The sequence below is a fragment of the Heteronotia binoei genome, chromosome 21 (genome assembly GCF_032191835.1).
Source record: "Heteronotia binoei isolate CCM8104 ecotype False Entrance Well chromosome 21, APGP_CSIRO_Hbin_v1, whole genome shotgun sequence".
Taxonomy (NCBI): Eukaryota; Metazoa; Chordata; class Lepidosauria; order Squamata; family Gekkonidae; genus Heteronotia; species Heteronotia binoei.
In genome coordinates, this window is record NC_083243.1 from 80,955,470 (window position 1) to 80,977,121 (window position 21,652).

Below are 21,652 nucleotides of genomic sequence, written 5' to 3' on the forward strand. Positions count from 1 at the left end.
CCAAAGTCTCCTGGCTCCACCCCCAAATTCCCCAGATATTTCTTGAATTGGACTTGGCAACCCTAATCAACAATGATATTAATTATCCTCATTTGTAAGTCCTAGCCAGTCAGGAATTAGTATTCCAGTGTGTTGAATATTCATGTAAAGAAACACAGAAAAGACACTGAGTGGAAATGCCCTAATGTGTCCTGTTGTGCCAGTAGGACAAGGCTATCATTGTAGTACACAGCATTATGTGTCAGTGCAACTATGTCAGGCAACCACTAGATGTCATTTCACACCCAGTTTAGCAGAATGCTTAAACAAACAAGAAAATAGAAAGGGATTAGGATCAACAGTGACCTATTTGCACAGGTTTTCCAGAGTTTTGGGAAAGCAACAGTACCATTTTAAGCAGTGATACACCCTTCTAAAGCCATCGACTTCAGTGGACTTAGAATGATGTAACTTTGCTTAGAATGGCATGGCAAGCCAATCAGGCAGCTACGTTATAAGATATTATAAAGCTATTACAGCTCACAGACAGTCAAGCAAATGAGGGCTTGCAACCGATGGAATGCTGTTACACATTGATGTATTCATTTAAAAGATTTATAACCTGCATTCTCCAGAATCTTCTTGTGACTAATTGCATGAAATAAAACAATAAAATACAATTTAAAACCTAGCAGATATTACCATTAACTCAAGACACTAAACAAATAATAATAATAATAATAATAATAATAATAAAAAATAAATAAAATTTTATTTATATCCCGCCCTCCCCGCCTAGGCAGGCTCAGGGCGGCTAACAACATTTATAAACATACAGAACAATAAATATAGGGCTTAAAAATTAACATTATTAAAATCTGTACAACAGGTGGTAAAACTAGTAATGCAAAAATCAGCAGTGTGTAAAATTTTCCTCCAAGGAAAGGCTAAAGAGTATGGGGCTTTTCAGTTTAGAAAAAAAGAAAAGGTTAATGTAGGGGTGGGATATGATGGAGGTTTCCAAAAATCATGCGGGGACTTAGAAAATGGATAGAGAGAGCTTTTTCTTCCTCTCCCATAATAGTAGAATTCAGAGACACCAAAATGAAGTCGATGGGCAATAGTTTCTGAATAAACAAAAGGAAATAATTATTCCACTGTCAGTAGAAATAGTGATGGCTAGAGTAGAGATATGCATGAAAGGTCCACCAGTGGCTACTAATGGTGAGTAAATGAAGCCTTCATAGAGAGGCAGCAAGACAGCAGCATCATGGAAAGGCCTCAGCTTGAATGTTGTCAGTTGCCCCTCTTGGGCAACTGTTTGGCTGATGTATAAAACAGAATGCTGAACTAGAACACTGGTCTGATCCAGCAGGCCTCATCTTCCTGGGTAAAACTGAAGTTGAAGAGGATTTTATTTTGGAGTGTGCTTAATTAATTTGGATCCAGGTCTTAAAGGTGCCAGTGGACTCACACTTTGTTCTGCTGCTTCAGACCAACACAGCTACCCATCTGAATCTAATTAATTTGGGGGCAGTGTTAAACTGTGGTTTGAAATTCTGGTTTGTAGCAATTCTTATGTTTTGAGCTGCCTTGAGTTCTGTAAGGTAGAAAGGCAGCTAATAAATGTTTTAAATAAATAAACAAAAATCAGGGCAAAGGATGGAGTGTAAAAAGGCTGTCAACTCCAGAGAAGGGAATTCTTCGAGATTTGAAGGAGAAGCTTGAGGAAGGCAGATTGCAGCAGGAAGGGAGCCTTAGAGGTATCCATCCTCAAAAGTGACCATTTTCTCCAGGGGAACGGATCTCTGTATTCTGGAAATCAGTAGTAATTCCACCCCCCACCCCCGGAGATAGGCACCACTAGCATGCCAGTAGTACAGAATACAGGGTTTATAAAAAACAGAGTTTACATAATTACTAAAAGGCAAGGAAACTAACGATCCCACCCCAATTAAACTGCAGCATCATGCCTGTTAATTGGAGATCAAGCAAATAGATATCCTGTTCTACAATATCTGTGTGTTCTGCTTGATGACTCAGCTGTTTCATACAGCTGAAGTATGTGACGACTACACCCTTTACAATTTCTTGAACTGCGTCTTGTCTTCTTTCCTTGCAGCTTACAGTTTTGATCTTCCTCTTACTGAATCTTGCTTTCATTAGCGTACTATTGATATTGCCCTTTACACCTGGGTTTTACTTCCTGAGAAAAGTACAACCAAAAAAGCCTTTTCAGTGGAGCTTTGTCTCCAAAGCATATATCCTGTCTTTTGGTCTGCTATCCAGGGGTGGCCAACGGTAGCTCTCCAGATGTTTTTTGCCTGCAACTCCCATCAGCCCCAGCCAACATGGCCAATGGCTGGGGCTGATGGGAGTTGTAGGCAAAAACATCTGGAGAGCTACCGTTGACCACCCCTGTATTACCCTGGGAAGGGGGGGAAGGCCTTGGCATTCTTCATGCAGGCAATTCAAACAGATGTTTGCTCTGGCCATCACTCCAGACTCAATTCTGGGTGGAGTTTAAGTTGCCTATTTAATTGTTATTCTTCCCACTTCAGGGTCAAGCAAGTCTAGAAGTAGAATTCAAGATGAGAAGCATGTAAGTATGTTGCTGTGATTATACAATGAGGTTACTCAACAGGAAGGGATAATAAGCAATAAGGAAGCAGTTAATCAACAGCATTGTGCTTCGGTCCCTCTAATCATATGCTTGGAACTGTCTCTGTTAACCAGGGAACTTCTGTTTTCTGTTACCTACAGTGTCTGTTTTGCCTCTATTTTTGGAAGGGGGATGCCTTGTAAAATGTTGTTAGCTGCTATGGTTGCTGTCATTCTTCAGGTCCTTCTCTAGGTTTTCTAGAACTTAACTTTAATTGAGGGCAAAGGATGGATCTTGTCCATAGTACAAATGCACATAAGTACATATGTGTGGATGCTATGGCAAAATACAGTGCACAGCCTGAATCTTATTCATTTTACAGGAGCTGAGGAGGGGTGGGGGTTCATCTCCTTGCACTGTTTGTTTTAATGGACCAGCTACTTCTACTGATGTGAAAAGGGAAACCACTATGACCGAAGGAGCTGTAATGCTTTCAGGGAATCCTAGATTTGAGCAAAGGAGTCTCATCTTATTTATTTTTTTATTCTATTTATCTCAGCATCCCTGTTAGTCTAGATCTGCCAAATTTGCCTCACATCAAGCCCCATTCAACCTGATTGTCAAGCAGTTGAAACTCTCTTCTGTCTCCCATATTTTTGCAGCTCCAGGCAGGCAACAAAACCAGGAGATACATTGAGCTTCTGGTGAGCCTAGGAGCATCAAATGTGGCAGGTCACTGGCATTCTGCTTGGTGTGTCACAAGTTTTGCCTCACATACTACTGTGTTAAACCTTGAATGCTAATTCTCCTTTTTAAAATCCAAATAATTCATCTTTTTAAGAATAGTACCAGCTGACTGCATAATATAGCTGACTGCATATATTTCAGGGTTTTTAAAAGGATGTGTTTTATTCCTGAATGTTTTTTTTCCTTCCAGAATTAGTGATGTTGAGAGACTCGTTACCAATAACATCTTAGTGGTAAGCCTCATTGTCATTCCATAGTCAACATCTTTTCAACCCGAGCAAAATAATTGCAGAACAGAACAGAGACAAGATGTAGGACCTTGCTTTCGAATGAATATATAAGGGTTTCCCCCCCTCCTCAATCATTAATGGGATTTCTCTTCAAAAGATACTCCTGTACACATGTCAGGTCACAGTGTACACCCATATTCTCAGTCAGACATATACTGGGCATACTCACCTTATGAGGTGCTTGTTCACTTGGTGCTATGATGGAGTGTTGTGAGTGGGAAAAGGAGCTTGTGGCTTCCATCTTTTCACCAGCAAAATGGGTGATGTGTATGGGCTTTTCAACCCGTTTCTCTGGTTCCATGTGCCCTCAGAAGGACATGTGGAGCTCAAGAAAAGTGGCAAACCTCCTGCCACATTTTCCACTTCTCCTCCTTCACTGAGCTTCTTTGAAGTACCAAGTGAATGAACATGTGAGTTCCCCTGTTGTAAGTCTGACTGTGAGTTTAGTTATGTACCAGTGAACTAACACAACAAGGGCATATTGGGTAGTTATGCCCCAAGTGAGTGATTTTGTGGCAATTGTACAGGATCAGGCCTGGTTATGGTGTCTCTCTGTGGTTGTTTGTTTCTCGGTTTAGGAGGCTGCATATATTCTATAATACACTGTAGATTTAAACTGTTTTATACCCTGGACTAGACATAGCACCCATATAAAAAATGTTGGCCATCATTGCATTAGCCAGATAGAAGTAATATACAGAATACACAAAGCCCTAAATGATCTGGGGCCTTTATAGCCATCGGACTGCCTCTCCCTATATGCCCCCCCAAGAATGCTTAGTTCTTCCTCATGTGGTCTATTGGTGGTGCCCAGTCCACAGGTCGCTCAACTGTCCTCAGTGAGGGCAAGAGCTTTTCGATAGTGGCCACTGCCTGGTGAAACTCTCTGCCAGATAATATCTGGGTCCTGTGGTATCTTTCTAGATTCTGTAGGGCCTGTAAGATGGAGTTGTTCCACTAGACTCAAAGTTGGTTGAGGCCAGTTTTTCAACAACATATTAGCAGTGCCACATGTTTGACTGGTTGTTGGGTGCCAAATGATTATGTTTTAGTCTGATGCCTGAGCTAGGGTGGTATTTTTTATGGATTAGGGTTGCCAGGTCCTACCTGGCTCTGGGTGGGGGATGATCCTTGTGCATGTGAAGCGTGTGGGGTGCAATGATGTCACATGGAAGTGATGACATCACACTGGGTATACCACATGGGGGACACTCTAGCAATTTGGGAAAAACTCTATGGTGCCATAGAATTTTCACCCAAATTGCAAGAGTGTCCCTGTGTGATGTGCCTGGAATGATGCCCTCATTTCTGGGTGATGTCATCATACTGGCCATGTTGTGTGTGATGGAACTCTTTGGGGTAGGGGATCCCCACAGGGGCCAGCTCCATGCTGACAGATTGGGGCACCCCAAACCAGGGGAACCCTCACCCCAAGTGGGAGGCTGGGAACCCTATTACGGATTGTAATTTAATGTTTTTGTAAGTAAGTTTTATCTTTATTGAGTGTTGTGTGCTGCCCCAAGCCCTATGACACAGGGGAGAAGAGGGGTATAAGTCTAAAAAAAATTGAGATCTAGTGTGGCATAGTGGTTGGAGTCTTGACTAGGATTTGGGAGAATGAGGGAGATATTCCTACTCAGTAGAGTTGTCACTTTTGGGTTGGGAAATACCTGGAGATTTTGGGGGTGAAGCCAGACAAGGGTGCAGTTTGGAAAGATGAGGCATGTCAGCAGGGTATAATACCATATGGTCCAAAGCAGCCATTTTATTCAGGTGAGCTGATCTCTATCTCCTGGAGTTCAGTTGTAATAGTGGGAGATCTCCAGACATCACCTGGAGGTTGACAGCCTACTACTCAGCCATGGAAGCTTGCTGAGGGACTTTGGTCCAGTTACAGACTCTCATCCTAACCTACCTCACAGGGTTGTTGTGAGGATAAAGTGGAAATGAGGAGAAAATGTAAGCTGCTTTGGGCCCTTGTTGGGTAGAAGAGCAGAGCATAAATGAAGTAAATGAACAAAGACTAGATCCAGGTACTAGTAACATCCAACATCCTGCCGTTTCAAAGGAAGGCATTTTTGGAACTGGGCTGGAGACACAGCACAGTCAAAACTGGCAAAGAAAATATTGTTTACACCTTGTTCCTTTAAAACAACATTTAAAACATTGTTTTGTTTTTTTCATAGGCCCGTGAAGTTTCTTGTCTGGAAGTTCAGATGGACAAATGGAGGAATGAGGAGTGTTTGAAAAGTTAGTCTGACTTTGTGAAGCAGCCAGACAAATCTGTCTACTTCGCAGACCAGTTTTAATCTAAATTAAAAATCTCCCTGACCTAAAGGCACATAATATTGCACAACTTCCAAATTTCCATTGTGTCAAAGAGATCCCTGAGCTCTATTCCTCCATATAGAGAAAGACAAAACAAGATTAGGAAATACTTTCAGATAGTCTCAGTTGCAGTTCTTTTTTTTCTTTTTTTTGCTACTCAGTGATTTTGCATTAGCTAAATGAATACTGACTGGCAGGTATGTTTATAGAAAATATTTAAAAGAAAAACCACAGACTAGCTGTGAAAATCTAGTTTTTAAACTTTCAGAGTTTATGTTCATACAGAAAGTCTGTATTTCATGTATTTTAAAAATAGCACCAACATACTTTAGAGCAGGGGTGGGGAACCTTTTTTCTGCCAAGGGCCATATGGATATTTATAACATCATTCATGAGCCATAAAAAAATTATCAGCTTAAACAACAGTGCTCTGCCAAGGGAGAATGATTCAGACCAGCAAAATTAATGCAAATAATTGTTTTTCTATTTGAAGTCATGTGGGGAGAGCCTAATCTGGAACACACACACACACACACACACACACACACACACACACACGGCCCGCAGCCCTAAGCAAATGCATAGGTCCAGGGCTTTTTTGTAGAAAAAGCCCAGCAGGAACTCAGTAACATATTAGATCACATCCCCTAATATTAGCATATTAGGTCACACACTTATTAGCATATTAGGCCATGCCATCTGGGATAATCAAGTGCAAACTGAACTATGACAGTAACTTTTCCAGACCCTGCAGCAATTCTGGCTGGCCAGCCAGGCCCCAGGGAGGCTGCCGCACAGTACATCTGGGCCCTGTGATCCCTGCTTGGCCCTGGGGAGGCTGCTGCACAGTGCAGCTGGGCCCCACAATCCTCGCTGGCCAGCCCGGTCCCAGAGAGGCTGCCACATGGCTCGGTTTGGCCCAGCAATCCCTGAGGGCCACACCAAGTGACCTCGAGAGCCGCATACGGCCCTCGGGACAGAGGTTCCTCACCCTGCTTTAGAGCTACTGAAATAACTTCCATTACTTGGACAGTTCATACACACCACTCACAATGCAAATTCAGGATATCTATATCTATATGTATATATATATATGTGTGTGTGTGTGTGTGTGTGTGTGTGTGTGTGTATGTATATGTGTGTATACACACACAGACATAATCTAGATTTTTCTCAGTAAGTTCAGAAGGTTGGTCAGAGTCTTCTTACCACTTGATGAGATAAATAGGGCTGAAGCAGATTTCATGCGATCCTCTGACAAATCTCTTATTTATAAATTTTAAATGTCATCATTATTATAGGAAACGTATTAAATACCATTACATTATTATGAAATATTTGTTCTAAACTAACAGTCAAAGCTATTTAATAATAAAAACCATATTAAAATTAAAATAAGGCAGCAGAAGCTAAACAATCTAAAAGACTCACAAAAAGATAGCAGCCAGTACAAATAAAACCAATATAATATATGAACAACTTTAGCTGCCTCATATTGAATCAAAATATGAACCTTTGGTCCACCAAGGTCTGCACTGCCTACACAGACTGGCAGCAAATATCCAGGGTCTCAGGCAGAGGTCTTTCACATCAGCTGCTACCAGATCATTTTAACTGGAGATGCTGAGAATTGAATCCAGGACCTTCTGCATGCCAAGCTGATGTTCTACTACTGCGACACAGTCCCTCTCAGTAGCTCACAATAAATTTGTAATGTCAGCAAGTGTGTGATCATCACCAGAAAAACCCTTTAACAGATATATATTTTTGTTAAAAAATAAACAAACTGAGAAAAACTGCTTTTGTTCCCCCTGCCCTACCACAAAGGCATGTATAGAGGAAGTTGCATCTAGCTTCACCTGGCTTCCCCCCCCTCTTCTCTCCTACATTCTTAAAAGCATTGCTGCTCTAAATGACATACCTGAGCAACAAACTTGTGTTAGATAGAGGCTTTGTTCATAATGCTGTAAAGCAATGGGGTAAACTCATTTCAGGTAGAAGCTCTTCTCAGTTGTGCTAATCTGGAACCATGTTGTGTGCAATCCTCTTGCTATGTTCATTTAATTACCAGTTTGTATGAACAAGGCAACGTGTATATTTCCAGCTTTGATACACAGAAATACCTACCCACACAGGAAAATATACATGTTGACTAATACACAAAAACATGGTGACTGTGCATAGTGAGAGAATTGTGCACTGCAAACTTCTCAGTATTCAAAATAGGAGCACCAAAATTGTAATGACCGAAAAGAACTCAAGGAGCAGCAAATTGTTCATGGAAAGAAGCTGTTATTTCATTAATACCAAAAGAAGAAAGAGACTCCACGAATGTTAAAAACTATAGACTGATTTCACTACTGAATAATGATTATAAAATATTTGCTAGAATTCTAGCGGAATGACTCAAACAGCATTTAAACATTTCTATTCAGGAAGAACAAGCGGGTTTTCTCCCTAGGAGGCAAATAAGGGATAACATCAGAAATGTAATAGACATTGTTGAATACTATGAAAAACATCCAGAAAAGGAGGTGGATGCAGAAAAAACTTTTGATAATCTTAACTGGGACTTTATATTTGCAGTAATGGAGAAAATGAAATTAGGAGATGATTTTATAAGGATGATTAAAGCAATATATACAGAACAACAGGCAAAACTCTGTGTGAATATTGACTTAACTGAACAACTGAAGATCAGCAAAGGCACAAGACAAGGTTGCCCTCTATCTCTGTAGTTGTTTATAATGACCCTAGAGGTCTTGTTGACTCAAATTGATGAAGATAGTGAAATAGAGGGATTGAAGTTGAAAGGTTTTTCCTATAAATACAGAGCCTTTGCAGATGATGTGATGTTCATTAATGAGAACCCAGTACAAGTGATGCCTTTGTTGTTAAAGAAAATTAAAGAGTATGGTGAGATAGCTGGCTTTTATATTAATAAAGAAAAATCGAAAATCCTTACTAAGAATCTGACACTAAGCAAACAGAAAGAATTACAAAATGCCACTGGATGTGAAGTTGCTTCCAAAGTAAAATATTTAGGTGTGGAAATGATGATGAAAAACATTGACTTATATAAGAACAATTATGAAAAGCTCTGGCATAAAATAGAAGGTGATATGTTAAAATGGAATAAACTAAACATATCTATGCTGGGGAGGATATCTGCAATTAAAATGAATGTTCTACCAAGGATGATGTTTTTATTTCAAACTATCCCAATAGTGAAAGATAAGAAACAATTTAACCTGTGGCAAAGAAAGATTTCAGAGTTTATTTGGGCGGGTAAGAAACCAAGAATCAAAATGAAAATCTTAGCAGATGCGAAAGAAAGAGGCGGATTCCAATTACCTGATTTAATGCTATATCATGATGCAGTTTGTTTGGTATGGATTAAAGAATGGATGACTTTGATCAACAAAAAATTATTGGTGTTAGAAGGACATGGAAATATCTTTGGCTGGCATGCGTATATGTATTATGGGAAAGAGAAGATGAATGGTTTTTTTTCACATCACTATATAGAGGAGTTTGCTGAATACGTGGAAAAAATATAATAAGTATGGAGATGAGAGGAAACCACTTTGGATTGTGCCAACAGAAGTAATAAGTATGCCGCAAAGTGTAAGGGAAGGGAAATGGGTATCATACGAACAACTGCTAAAGTTCAAGCGGGGCAAAGTTGAAATGAAATCGGTTGAAGAGCTGCAGGACAAATTTGATTGGTTTCAGCTGCTACAAATTAAAAGCTTGATAGAGAAAGACATTAAGAGTACAGGTATAAGACGAGAGAAAACAGAAATGGAGAAAATGCTGTTGGGCGAGAATGAAAAATTGATCTCAAGGATGTATAAGCCATTATTGAGATGGTCTACAGAAGAGGAGGTGGTGAAGCCTCAAATGATTAAATGGGCGATTAACTTTAATAAAGAAATACAGATGGAGATGTGGGTACACCTATGGAAGAATTCAATGAAAATATCAACGTGCTATAACATAAAAGAGAACTGTTTCAAAATGCTGTACAGATGGTACATGACACCTAAAAAGCTAACGAAAATGAGTAATTAAGCTTCAGATAGGTGTTGGAAATGTAAAAAACATGAAGGTTCTTTCTACCACATGTGGTGGACTTGTGAAAAAGCGAAACAATTTTGGACAATGATTCAACAAGAGATCTTGAAAATCTTGGGTTATTAATATTAGGAGAGCACCAGATGTCTTTCTGGTGGGATTACAAATGGAAAGATTTCCAAAGCAAGACAGAACATTGTTGTGGTATTTGCTTTCAGCTGTGAGAACATTGTATGCGCAAATGTGGAAGCAAGACAGAATACCTGAAAAATGGGACTGGGTCTTAAAGGTTCTTAACTGGAGTGAAATGGACAAACTTACTAGAATCTTAAAAGACAATAATTTGGAGAAGTTTAAAGAAGACTGGAGTAAATTCCAAAGTTACATGGAAATACAATGGAGGGTGAAGAGACATTTAGTAGTTTATGACAACATTAATTGAACTTTAAATGACAAAGAAGAATTGTGATTATTGAGTTAGTAGGATATAGTTACAAGATAATTATACATATATGAGTTAAGATAAGATTAAGACAGCTGGAACTCCGGAGTTGATTTTATAACTATGAGTTTTGTGTTTAATAAGTACTAAGTGAACGTTAGAGAAAAGGTTAATGAAAGATAACTCTTTGTGTAAAAATTTTATAATGGTGAAAAGATATTTAGTAGTGTATGACAATATTAATTGAACTTTAAATGATAAAGAGGAATTGTGATAAAAGCATTAGTAGAACATAGTTATTTGGTAAATATATATATGAGAGTTAAGATAAGACTAAGATAGGTGGAACTCTGGAACTGATTTAATAATTATGAGCTTTGTGTTTAATAAGTACTAAGTGATTATTAGAGAAAAGGTTAGTGAATGATAATTTTTTCTTTCTAAAGATTTTATAATGGTGAATTTACCTTTAATATGCTTTTAATTTAAGTACCGGTGGAGGTCATGAATAAGAGGAGTGGGGGGGGGGGAAAATATGTAATGTATTGGAGAAGTATATTTGAATTTGAATAGATGAATTTATTTCAATATATTGCAAAATAAAAAGTTTGGTTACAAAATAAAAAGGAGCAGCAAATTGTAGGTAGACACCTAAAAGACTCTAATGACTGCAGTCCTTTGTGAGATGAAGTGTGAGGGAGAAGACTCAGAAATTATAGATTTCTGTTAAGAATGGAACATTTATGCACATTGAATACTTTCCCCTAGAACATAAAAATATTGTCCTTTTGGTGACTGAATCATTTGAAGAAGCACAGAAGATCACCCAGGACTCAGAAATCTTCCACTTCTACTGTGTAAAGAACTGGGAACCAATGCTAAAAGTCAACAGAAAGGTAATATAATGATTTCACCAGTGGTGCCAGAGGTTGGTTTAGTTAATATAGTGAAGACCCTACAGAGTAGGGATATGGTTACGATATGGCCCTTAATGACCTTTAATCAGGGCTTTTTGGGGGGGGGGGGTATGCAATGAAACAGAGTTCTAAAACCTCTTCTTGGGAAAAAAAAATTCAAAAAAATGTTTAAAAGTTCATGAAGGGCACCCGTGTGTTTCTCCTTCATTTCTCTCTTGAAAGTTCCACCACCTCTTTTTCCAGGAAAAAAAAGCCCTGGCTTTAATTATGTGAGAACACTCCAGGATGGAAATTGCACTTTTCCTATATAGGAAGGACCAAACTAGACATGACAATTGCAGCCATGTTTGTTATGTTACTGTTGATAATTAAATGCAGAAGATATAGATGCTACCACTAAGCTTTCTTCAAGATCTGTTATGGTGCGGGAGAACCTTATTGTAAAAAGGAAAGGGCATGGGAGAGTGGGGACCTGTTAATGACTAAAATGCTTGCAATCCATTTCAGAGTAACTCCCTTGGGAAAAAACTGTTCAGTGACACTGCAGTTGGCTACTCAGGCGTGTCACTGAAATCTCTTCCAGAGGGAAAAGAAACAAAAGTTGCCTTGCCTTTAACAAAGGTATGTGGACAGATGTTTCTATCTGAGCTTTAGGTGTGCTTGAAGTAGAGATCCAGTGTGGTATATAAACTGTGTTGCTGGACTTATCAACTGTATGAATAGGACCAGTGGGACAGGTTCAAACCCCTGCTTACCTGTAATTTTCTGTTAGCGTAATCTACTTCACAGAGATGCTGTGTGACTAAAATGGAGGACTGGAGAGCTATGTGCACTGTTTTGAGCTCCTTGAACAAGGGATGAGATAAAAATGCACTGAAGAAAAGAATAATAGTAGTTTCAGAACAGAGAACAGGAAGACAAAAGTATTAATTACATAATGTTTGCATGGGGTTAATGGTTGAATCTGTAGTAGTTGATTGTCTTTAAAGAACAATTTTGGGAGTCTTTAAAAGAAATAAGATGAGGATTAGATTTTTTTTTAAAACAACAACTGTAAACTCGAATTGTTTCTCTCCAATCAAACTTCTGCTTTTAGCCAACACCTAAAGGGAAATGGAACGGTTAACCCCTTGCTGTGATTTTGGGGCAGCAGCAGTGGGAGTGGAAAAGCACAACATGATGGTGGTTACTTCTGCTGCTCTTAGATGCCAAGAAATGTCACATTTACCAAGGGAATCGTAGTTAATGAATGACTATTACAAAATGTACACATGGCATGACTCCTATCAGTCAGTTTGGTGAAGTGGTTAAGTGTGTGGACTCTTATCTGGGAGAATCAGGTTTGATTCCCTACTCTTCCTACACCTATTGATGTGACCTTGGGTCAGCCACAAGTTATCTCAAGGCTGTTCTGCTTAAGGGCAGTTCTGGGAGAGCTCTCTCAGCCCCACCTACCTCTGTGTCTGCTGTGTGGAGGGGAAGGAAAAGGAGAATTGTAAGCCATTCTGAGACACCTTTGATTAGTGAAGGGCAGGGTATAAATCCAATCTCTTCTTCTCCTTAACATAGTTAATCTTGAATTTTTTTCTTGTCAGAATGAACGTTTGAAACTGCAGCTCAAAGTTAACAATTGGTAAGTTAACAATTGGTAACTGCAGCTCAAAGTTAACAATTGGTAAGTTAACAATTGGTAACTGCAGCTCAAAGTTAACAATTGGTAAGGAATTCTTATTCATTTTAACTCATGTGTAAAGTGGTTTAGCCTAATCCAGCAAGGCTTGGGTTTTGCTCTAGGGAAATCTACTGCTTCAGCAAAACAAATAACTCTGTCTCTTAACAAGAGTGGAAGACTAGATACAATTTGGATGTGTTATTAATTATGGCAATAGAGGTCCCAGACTTATCTTCATCTTCAACGTTGCTTATTTTGTATGAGGAACCATATATTTAAAACTAACATGATAGTGTGTTCCCTTTACCTTGCAAACCAGGAATAGGGTAATCAATCAAGTTCCTGCTCTTAAGTCCACACAGGATTTTTTTCTTTGGGGGGCATTTAAATTTCAGGGGGTGCACAGGCTGATCTAATTTAGGGTAATTTAATTAATGCTTCTCCTTTTCTCTCCCTCCTCTCTGCACATAGCTGGGGAGGGGGGGTGAGATTCAGCCCCAAAGGCCAGGAGAAGCTCCCTCCCCACTCTGAAGTGTGGCCACTCACTCACCCTCCCTCTCCTGTCAACAACCTCTACGCTGAGCCACCCGGCCATAGAGCAGATGTCGTGAGTGGCATGGTGGTGGGAAGAGGAGGGCATGGCAGCAGCTGCTGCTGCTGCTTTGCCTTGCCGCTCTGTGTTGCCAGGGTCCTCAACTGGGACTTGCCTCCCATTGGACGAATCCTCTCAAACAGTTTGTAACAGCCTGCATTACTTTCCCGGTGTTGCCTCTGCAGCTGTGATCCTGGGCCTGATTGGGGGACATTTAAAGGGATAACAAAGAGGATCCTTTCCTTTCCACACACCCCAGATGCCTCAGACTCATCTCCCCTCAACCAGCCCTGGGATCAGAACTGTGGAGGAAGCACCAGGAAAGCAAGGCAGGCTGTTTTAAATTGTTTGAGAGAATCCTTCCAATGGGAAGCAAGTCCTGGCAGAGGAACGTGACAATGCAGAGCTGCAAGGCAAAGGACCCTCAGTGGTGGCCCCTGCGCCCTCCTCTCACCACTGCCATGGCATTCACCATATCTGCTCCATGGCCAGGCAGTTCAATGTACACTCCAGGGCCCCAGCGGGCTCCACCAGCTTCTGTACTCTCCACTGGACAACTGGGTGTAAGCCAGATGAGTGGGCAGAACTGAGCCTGGCTAGGCTGAGCCAGTCTTCTGCCCAGCCTCCCAGGGACTAAGTTGGGGGGGGGGGGGGGTTGGAGGCCTTCAGTTGGGGGGCCTTATAGGAAGTCAGGGCAGGACCCCAGAGGCCCCTCCGTGGCTACAGGTCTGGTTCAAAACCACAGGAATGGGAATAACTGGTTTCAGGACAAGGGAGCTCATACACTAACAAATGGAATGCTGCAGGGACTCCAGCCCATAAGACAAATCCTGCCCCCCATATCAGAAAGGGGAACAGATTGTTCAGTTGTAAGGTATAATAATAATAATAATAATAATAATAATAATAATAATAATAATAATAACAACAACAACAACAACAACAACAACAACAACTTTATTTTTGTATCCCGCCCTCCCCCGCCAAAGGCGGGCTCAGGGCGGCTCACAGACATGGAATTCCATGATTCAAATAAAACAATATAAACAACAATTTTAAATACAATCGATTACATAAATAAATTAGTTAAAAATAGATAAAATAGGTGCTATAAAATACTATACGTCATAATCATACATAAGATGGCTAGATGGCTACAAATCAGTTTAGCCAGGTTCTGTCTTAAAAACAAGCTGAAAAAGAAATGTTTTGCAAGCCCTGCGGAATTGGTTCAGGTCCCGCAGGGCTCGCACCATCTCTGGAAGTTGATTCCACCATCAAGGGGCCATTGCTGAGAAGGCTTGCTCCCTGGTTGTCTTCAATCTAGCCTCTCTTGGCCCAGGGATTGTTAAAAGATTTTGAGAGCTGGATCTCAGTGCTCTCTGGGGAACAGAGATACAATAGATACATCCGAGACAGAAACAAACTTTCACATACACCCCCATCTCTTTCCATTCTAGCCTAGGAGCTTTAGATGTACGTTTGGGATGTGATCTCTGTGAGGCAGAGCAGAATTTCCTTAAAAAGCGGAAGAATGTGGTTGCCAATGCTCTTAAAAAAGTTCTTCAGCTGGACCAAGAACTACAAAGACATGAGGTGTGGTGGGTTTTATTATGTAACAAAATATGAATGGGGAGAGGGGAATGTTTTGAAATGTTAGTGTATTAAACTAAAATATTAATGCCAGAACACTAGACTGAGTTTAGTTTAAGTTTGTAATACTGGGGGAGGGGGGGAGACAGTGAGAGCAATTTCTCGCTAGCATTGCTCCTCCCCCAGGCTTCTTTTTTCTCCTGCACAAGTGATTGATTTCCCACCAGTTGCTGCATGGGCACATTTTGATCTGTTGCTCTCTCCAGTTCCCTTTGCTAATCCTTAAAAGACAGCATTACAAAAACAGAAGCCTGGGGGTGGAGCAACGCTAGTGAGAAATTGGTCAGAGGCTGCTTAATTGAAGGAATCACCAGCAAAGCAAAACTTTGGAAAACTGCAGGAAAACTTTGTCTGCAGACTGGAGATTTCATAAGGAACCTGGCAAGGATGCTGACCAAGGTCAATTAAATATGAACAGTCAAAGGCATTTCTTTTCATAGTCAAGATACATAACTTCCCTGAGGAAGAGAGAGTAAATTCAAATATGTATAATCTGGACTTCTTAATGAAAAACATATTGATAGGTAGAACAAAGCAGTAGACAAATTGCACCTTTAAAACCAACTAAGTTTTATTCAGAATGTAAGCTTTTGTATGCTCTAAGCAGACTTCATCAGACAAAAATGGAATGGCAACCAGTCCTAAATATAGAGAAAGTGGGTAGTGAGTTGGTATGTAGAGTCATGGAAATGTTTTTAGAAGATTAAAAGAATCACAAGTAGGGGTCTGTGTTTGTTAGTGTTGTTAACTGGGCTGAAACAACAGTGGAGGGTGATAAAAAAGCAGATAGATGTCATAGGTGTGAAGTGCCATAAATCTGGGTATCATTCTGACTTTGTTAGTTGTGTGTTTAAATAGAGGGCATTTGTTTTTCAAGAGGTTATAACATCATTATAGTTTGCCATAATGGCATACGAAAGCTTACATTCTGAATAAAACTTAGTTGGTCTTAAAGGTGCTGCAACTTGTCTACTGCTTTGTTCTATTGCTTCAGACCAACATGGCTGCCCACTTGGATCTATATTGATAGATATAGAGGGACGATGGGGAGGGACGGTGGCTCAGTGGTAGAGCATCTGCTTGGGAAGCAGAAGGTCCCAAGTTCAATCCCCGGCATCTCCAAAAAAGGGTCCAGGCAAATAGGTGTGAAAAACCTCAGCTTGAGACCCTGGAGAGCCGCTGCCAGTCTGAGAAGACAATACTGACTTTGATGGACCAAGGGTCTGATTCAGTATAAGGCAGCTTCATATGTTCATATATGTTCATATGTTGCTTCATGACTTTTAATCCTTTTTTTTTCTTGGGGGGAGGGGAACTGAATTTCCTCGGTATCCTAATACAAGCTTGATTCCATTTTTATGTTTCCATAGGTCCCAGTGCTAGCAGTCATGGCAACTGGGGGAGGAGTTAGGGCCATGTCAGCATTCTATGGCCATCTCTTTGCTCTTCAGAAGCTTAACCTCTTGGACTGTGTTACGTATATCACTGGAGCTTCTGGCTCAACATGGTAAGGCAAATTAGGATGACTGCCGCTCATATGGTTAACAAACATACAGCTGTTCTTTAACTATTATACATTTGCATTTTCTAATGCACAACAAATGCAACAGAATCACAGTGACTTGGGCACATTCTTCATGCTGGAATCTATGGTGATGGTAGCATAGCCATGCTGGGTTAATACTGGACATTTTTTGGGGGTGGGGTGGGGTGGAAAAACAACATAACTTGGAAGTCATTGTGTGCTGGCAAACAGGGTCATTTGTTCAATATGGGTGCATTCACACGAGCCTTTAGCACCGTCTTACCCACGGTTCCCATTCGGATTTTATTAGCACATCGAGACATCCACATCTGTTCCTCGAATGCAACTCCTCAGCATCCTGGTCCTTTTCCGCTGAAGCGGCACACATTCGGGTTATTTCTGTTTGGACAGCTCATGTGGGATACTGACCCTTGGGATGTTTGGCATCCGCCTTCTGGCCCCCCCCTTTAAAAAAAAAAAGCCCCAGGAGACATGCGCACAACCAGATCATCAGGAATCTGAGGTGAGGCTTCTGCTTCTCCGATCAACAGCTGGAAGAACAGGAAAAAAATATTTTTACAATGTGGAGGATTTCTAGATATCATTGTCACTGCCCATTTTCAGAAAAGTAGTTCCTGGCAGTCCCCTAGTTTGAATCAGCAATGTTAATTCCCGGAACTCTCCCCCCCCCCACTTTGAAGCAGCATTTGATTCCCCACCTCTAAGTGGAGGTGGGGTGTAAATCTCTTCTCTCTCCTTCTTCTAATGGATATTTAAATTGTAGAAGAGGCATTGAGGAAAGGACTAAATGCTAACCCATTCCCCAGCAAGTTGTCCCCAGCCTTCAAAGCAGCCATATGGGGCTGCTAATAGTTTTTAAAACCCCAAACCTTGAGAAATTCTAATCCTGGAAGTCTCATATTGTTTGTGCTTAAGACAATTTACCTGTTTATGGTGTTAGAACCAATTACATTCTAAATGGCATAATTTCCCTCTAGGACCATGAGAAATTTGTATGAAGATGCTAATTGGTCTCACAAGGACCTAATGGGCCTGATCCATAAAGCAAGGAAAAGTATTACCAGAAGCAAGTCAAGTGCATTCTCCATGGATGCTCTAAAACACTATGACTTGGAGCTGCAGCAGAGGATTCAAGAGGGCCATTCAATTTCTTTTACTGATCTGTGGTCACTTATTATTGACCGCATGTTTCACGATGAGGTATGTACTGCATGGACCCACCTTACATCAGGAGACCTTATTTCTTTTTCAGAACATTCTGGCTTTCTCATATGTAAGAACGAGGACTGGAAGCATCAGTTGCCTCATAATTTCTTCTCTGTATGAATTTGTTCCTTGTGTGTCATTTTCTCTTGCTTAGCTGAATGACAGCAGACTATCAGATCAGCAAAAGGCTGTGAGTGTGGGACAAAATCCATTGCCCATCTATGTGGCCTTGAATGTCAAGGAGAACTCCCAAAGCAGCTTTGAATTTAAAGGTAACCAGCCCAGTGATATTATTTTGTCTTGCAGTTTAAATAGAGAGCAAAATCCTGAAAATGTCTCACAGATATTATATTAGCCTAGCTCATCATGGACATTATGCTGCTGTGAATGGTTTTTATGCTTATCTTACATACCTTTGAGTGTTGCAAATGAATGTCACAGGATGCACTTCTGGCATTTGACTGCTTCAACAGTACTGCACATTTCTTGCTCTGTTGAATGTATGTCTAAATGTCTTCCAGCCCAGGGACATGCTTCATGCATCTGATGAAGTGGGCTATGGTACAAATAAGAACATAAAAGAAGCCATGTTGGATCAGGCTAGTGGTCCATCCATTCCAGCACTCTGTCACACAGTGGCCAAAACCCAGATGCCATCTAGAGGTACACACAAAGGGTTTTTTAAACGAAAAAGCCCAGAAAGAACTCATTTGCATATTAGGCCACACCCCCTGATGGCACCATTGTTCCTCACAGGGTTTTTTGTAGAGAAAACCCAGCAGGAACTCATTTGCATATTAGGCCACATCCCTGCCCCCAAACCAGCCGCAACTGCTTCTTGGGCATTCTTGCTAAAAAAAAAAAAGCCCTGGTACACAACAGCTTTCACCACAGTAAATCTATTAGTCTTTAACATGCTACAAGACTCATTTTTGTTTTCATAATTTTGCATATAGTTTTAGGGCTGCAGCCAAAATTTAATGAATGAAGTATAATTCTTCTATCCCTGTCTATCTTATTCTTCCATGTGATGGTGGGAATCCCATGAACTGAACTCCCAGCATTTCCCCCCTCTAAAAATCAGACCTGTGGAGGCCCAATTTGGGTTGGGATTTAAGCATTTCCTCCTACATGATTTTCCTGTCCTGTTGAGGGCCCAGACAGTGATTATTTGCCTTATTGGGGTAAAGTACCCAACAAGAGAAATAGTGGTTCCCCAGGTTGTTCCAAATTGGGAAAACAGGAATTGATTCCTCATTAGCAGTTGCTCTGCCCCTGAGCTTCTGCTTTCCTTGACTCAAGCAATCAATTCTCTACCAGTTGTTGCATGGGCACATTTTGATCCATGGTTCCCTCCAATTTGGACTGTCCTCTCAAAATAGTTATCTCATGTTCTGTTTATAGAGTGGTGTGAATTCTCCCCCTATGAGGTGGGATTGCCTAAATATGGAGGCTTCATTCCCACAGAGGATTTTGGAAGTGAATTCTTCATGGGATGGCTGATGAAGAAAATCCCAGAATCCAAGATCTGCTTTTTGGAAGGTAACTTAATTTTGATAAGAGCTTTTGATAAGAAAACCTGTCATATTGACCCAGCAGTGCTGTCTTGAGAAATTTTAGCATCAGGATTCTGGAACTTTCTGCAGCGTTGAAAAGAGTTCACATACAATAGATGTGAAGCAAGCAAGTCAAGGAAGAGACAACTCAGACACCAGTTGTTGCACAGTCTCTAATATAGTTTACTCATTCTCCCCTTCCTACTCATTGCCAGCTCTACAACTGGGAGCCATTGTTATGTTGCCCTGGATCAAGTCCCTTTGCACACAGTTGGCTGTCAGAGCTTAGACTATTCTATGCTCCTAAGAAAACAATGAACATTGATTTCCCTGGAATCTTCTAAAGAAGTAAGTTGACAAAGATGCTGACAGTGTTGGTTTTCCATATGCTTACAGGAGTGTGGAGTAATATATTTTCCTTGAATCTGGTGGATGTCTGGAATGCTGCTCAAAGCTTATACCCACTCTGGCAGTTGCCCAACCCAGGAAAAGAAAAATATGACAGTAAGAGCCTTCTGCTATTTATTTTATTTGTAATGGCAAATGTTCAAAGAGAAGGAACTAAGAAGAAAATTCATTCCTATGCAGAAAATTTACAAAAGGGATGATTGCAACATGTACATTATAGCTAATTTAGTACTTTCTGCATTCAGTTTTTCACCCTTGAAGTTGCAGGGATGGTTCCCACACTTAAGCCAGGTGTTCTTTTTCTTTGGTTCCTTAGGAAAAAGCAACCTCCTCTAATATATTTTCCCAGTTATATAAATTCTTTGGATACAGTCCAAATGTACGTGTTGTAAGCCAAAATGCCCTCAAAACGAGGTTGGGGAATTAGTTAGGTGGGCACCTGGCTCACTAGGAATCTTTTTACCAATATATACCAGGCTCAACCATCCAGAGAGTGATGCTCAATAAAAGGACTCTAATTTAATAAAACCCAATTGTAATTTATTTAGAAAAATATAGTTCTTCCATACAAGATAAAAATACAATACAATCACACATTCACACAGTCCTAAGAAATACAGATAGATCGATAGGGGAACATATAAAGGTAGACAAACAGGGCGATATTACCTCTCGTAGTCTTCGAGGAAGGCTCCGGTGGCGACAATAGAGGGAATGGGAAAGGACCCGAAACTGATCAGGAATCGGGGATGGATCTATGCAGCGGAAGGTGGGTTGCTGATAGAAGCACACATGAGTAGAGTTGGGTCAGAGGTTATAAGGACTCCCTTGAGCCCTCAGGGGAGGGGACGTATCAGGGAGGAGAAAGGGGAGGCTCTGTAATGACCATGAAGGCTGGACTATTGCAGAGCCAATAGCAAGTCCCTTGGTTGCACCTAATTGGGTGCCTGTCTTGACCAATGAGCTTGCCTGGATCCTGGGTACCTGAAAGAATCTTCCTGATTAGAACAGGCCATGGGGTGGCTCCGAAATGACAGTTGGGAAAATGAATAGAAGTGATTACTAGGTGGGGAACACTTAAGATTAGATGGGCTTATCTGAAAAGGTGACAATAGAGAATCAAATACTGGCCTAGGTATCACCCGGGTTAGACAAAAGACTTGACTCTGACAGGAGATGGTCTTCCTCTTTTTCTGTCTTCTTCCTGGCACCAGTCTTTGTCCTGGGTTTTGTTAGACAAAGGCTTGAATGGTCTGGCAGGATATGCTTGGATAAACTTATGCAAAAGCTGAAGCAGATGCTGGAGATGGGATCAGGAAAGCAAGATGGATTCTGGTGGTGTTAGCCCTTGGTTCATGGAATCAGGCTGGAAACATGGTGGCCTGGCTTCCCTTACTGCAGAGGCCAAGACTGGGCACACAAGGAGCAGAGTTCTGGCTAACACCCATCCAGATGTAGAATGCTGCTGCAAAGCTGAGGCTTATAGTATCCACATAAGCCTTAGAAACTGTAAGCAAAGTCCACTTCTTAGAGCAGATGTGTGAGAGTCAAAACTCCAGGCACCCTGGCAACCATACTGGTGATCACGATGTCCATATGTATGAAAAGTAGGGGGCTTTCCTTACAGTGTATGTTAA

General features: G+C 40.8%; 1 protein-coding gene across 1 annotated transcript in view; it reads left to right on the forward strand.

Moving 5' to 3' along the window:
* Positions 1-21,652, forward strand: part of LOC132589601 (cytosolic phospholipase A2 beta-like) — a 34,415-nt gene that overhangs the window by 5,645 nt on the left and 7,118 nt on the right. Inside the window, exons 4-15 of the mRNA XM_060262353.1 lie at positions 2,541-2,581; positions 3,519-3,561; positions 5,805-5,868; positions 11,234-11,361; positions 11,890-12,003; positions 12,978-13,015; positions 15,107-15,242; positions 16,670-16,806; positions 17,823-18,045; positions 18,206-18,323; positions 19,456-19,593; positions 20,004-20,111. Coding sequence (XP_060118336.1) covers positions 2,541-2,581; positions 3,519-3,561; positions 5,805-5,868; positions 11,234-11,361; positions 11,890-12,003; positions 12,978-13,015; positions 15,107-15,242; positions 16,670-16,806; positions 17,823-18,045; positions 18,206-18,323; positions 19,456-19,593; positions 20,004-20,111 — 1,288 coding nt within the window. The remainder of the gene's footprint in view (positions 1-2,540; positions 2,582-3,518; positions 3,562-5,804; positions 5,869-11,233; positions 11,362-11,889; positions 12,004-12,977; positions 13,016-15,106; positions 15,243-16,669; positions 16,807-17,822; positions 18,046-18,205; positions 18,324-19,455; positions 19,594-20,003; positions 20,112-21,652) is intronic.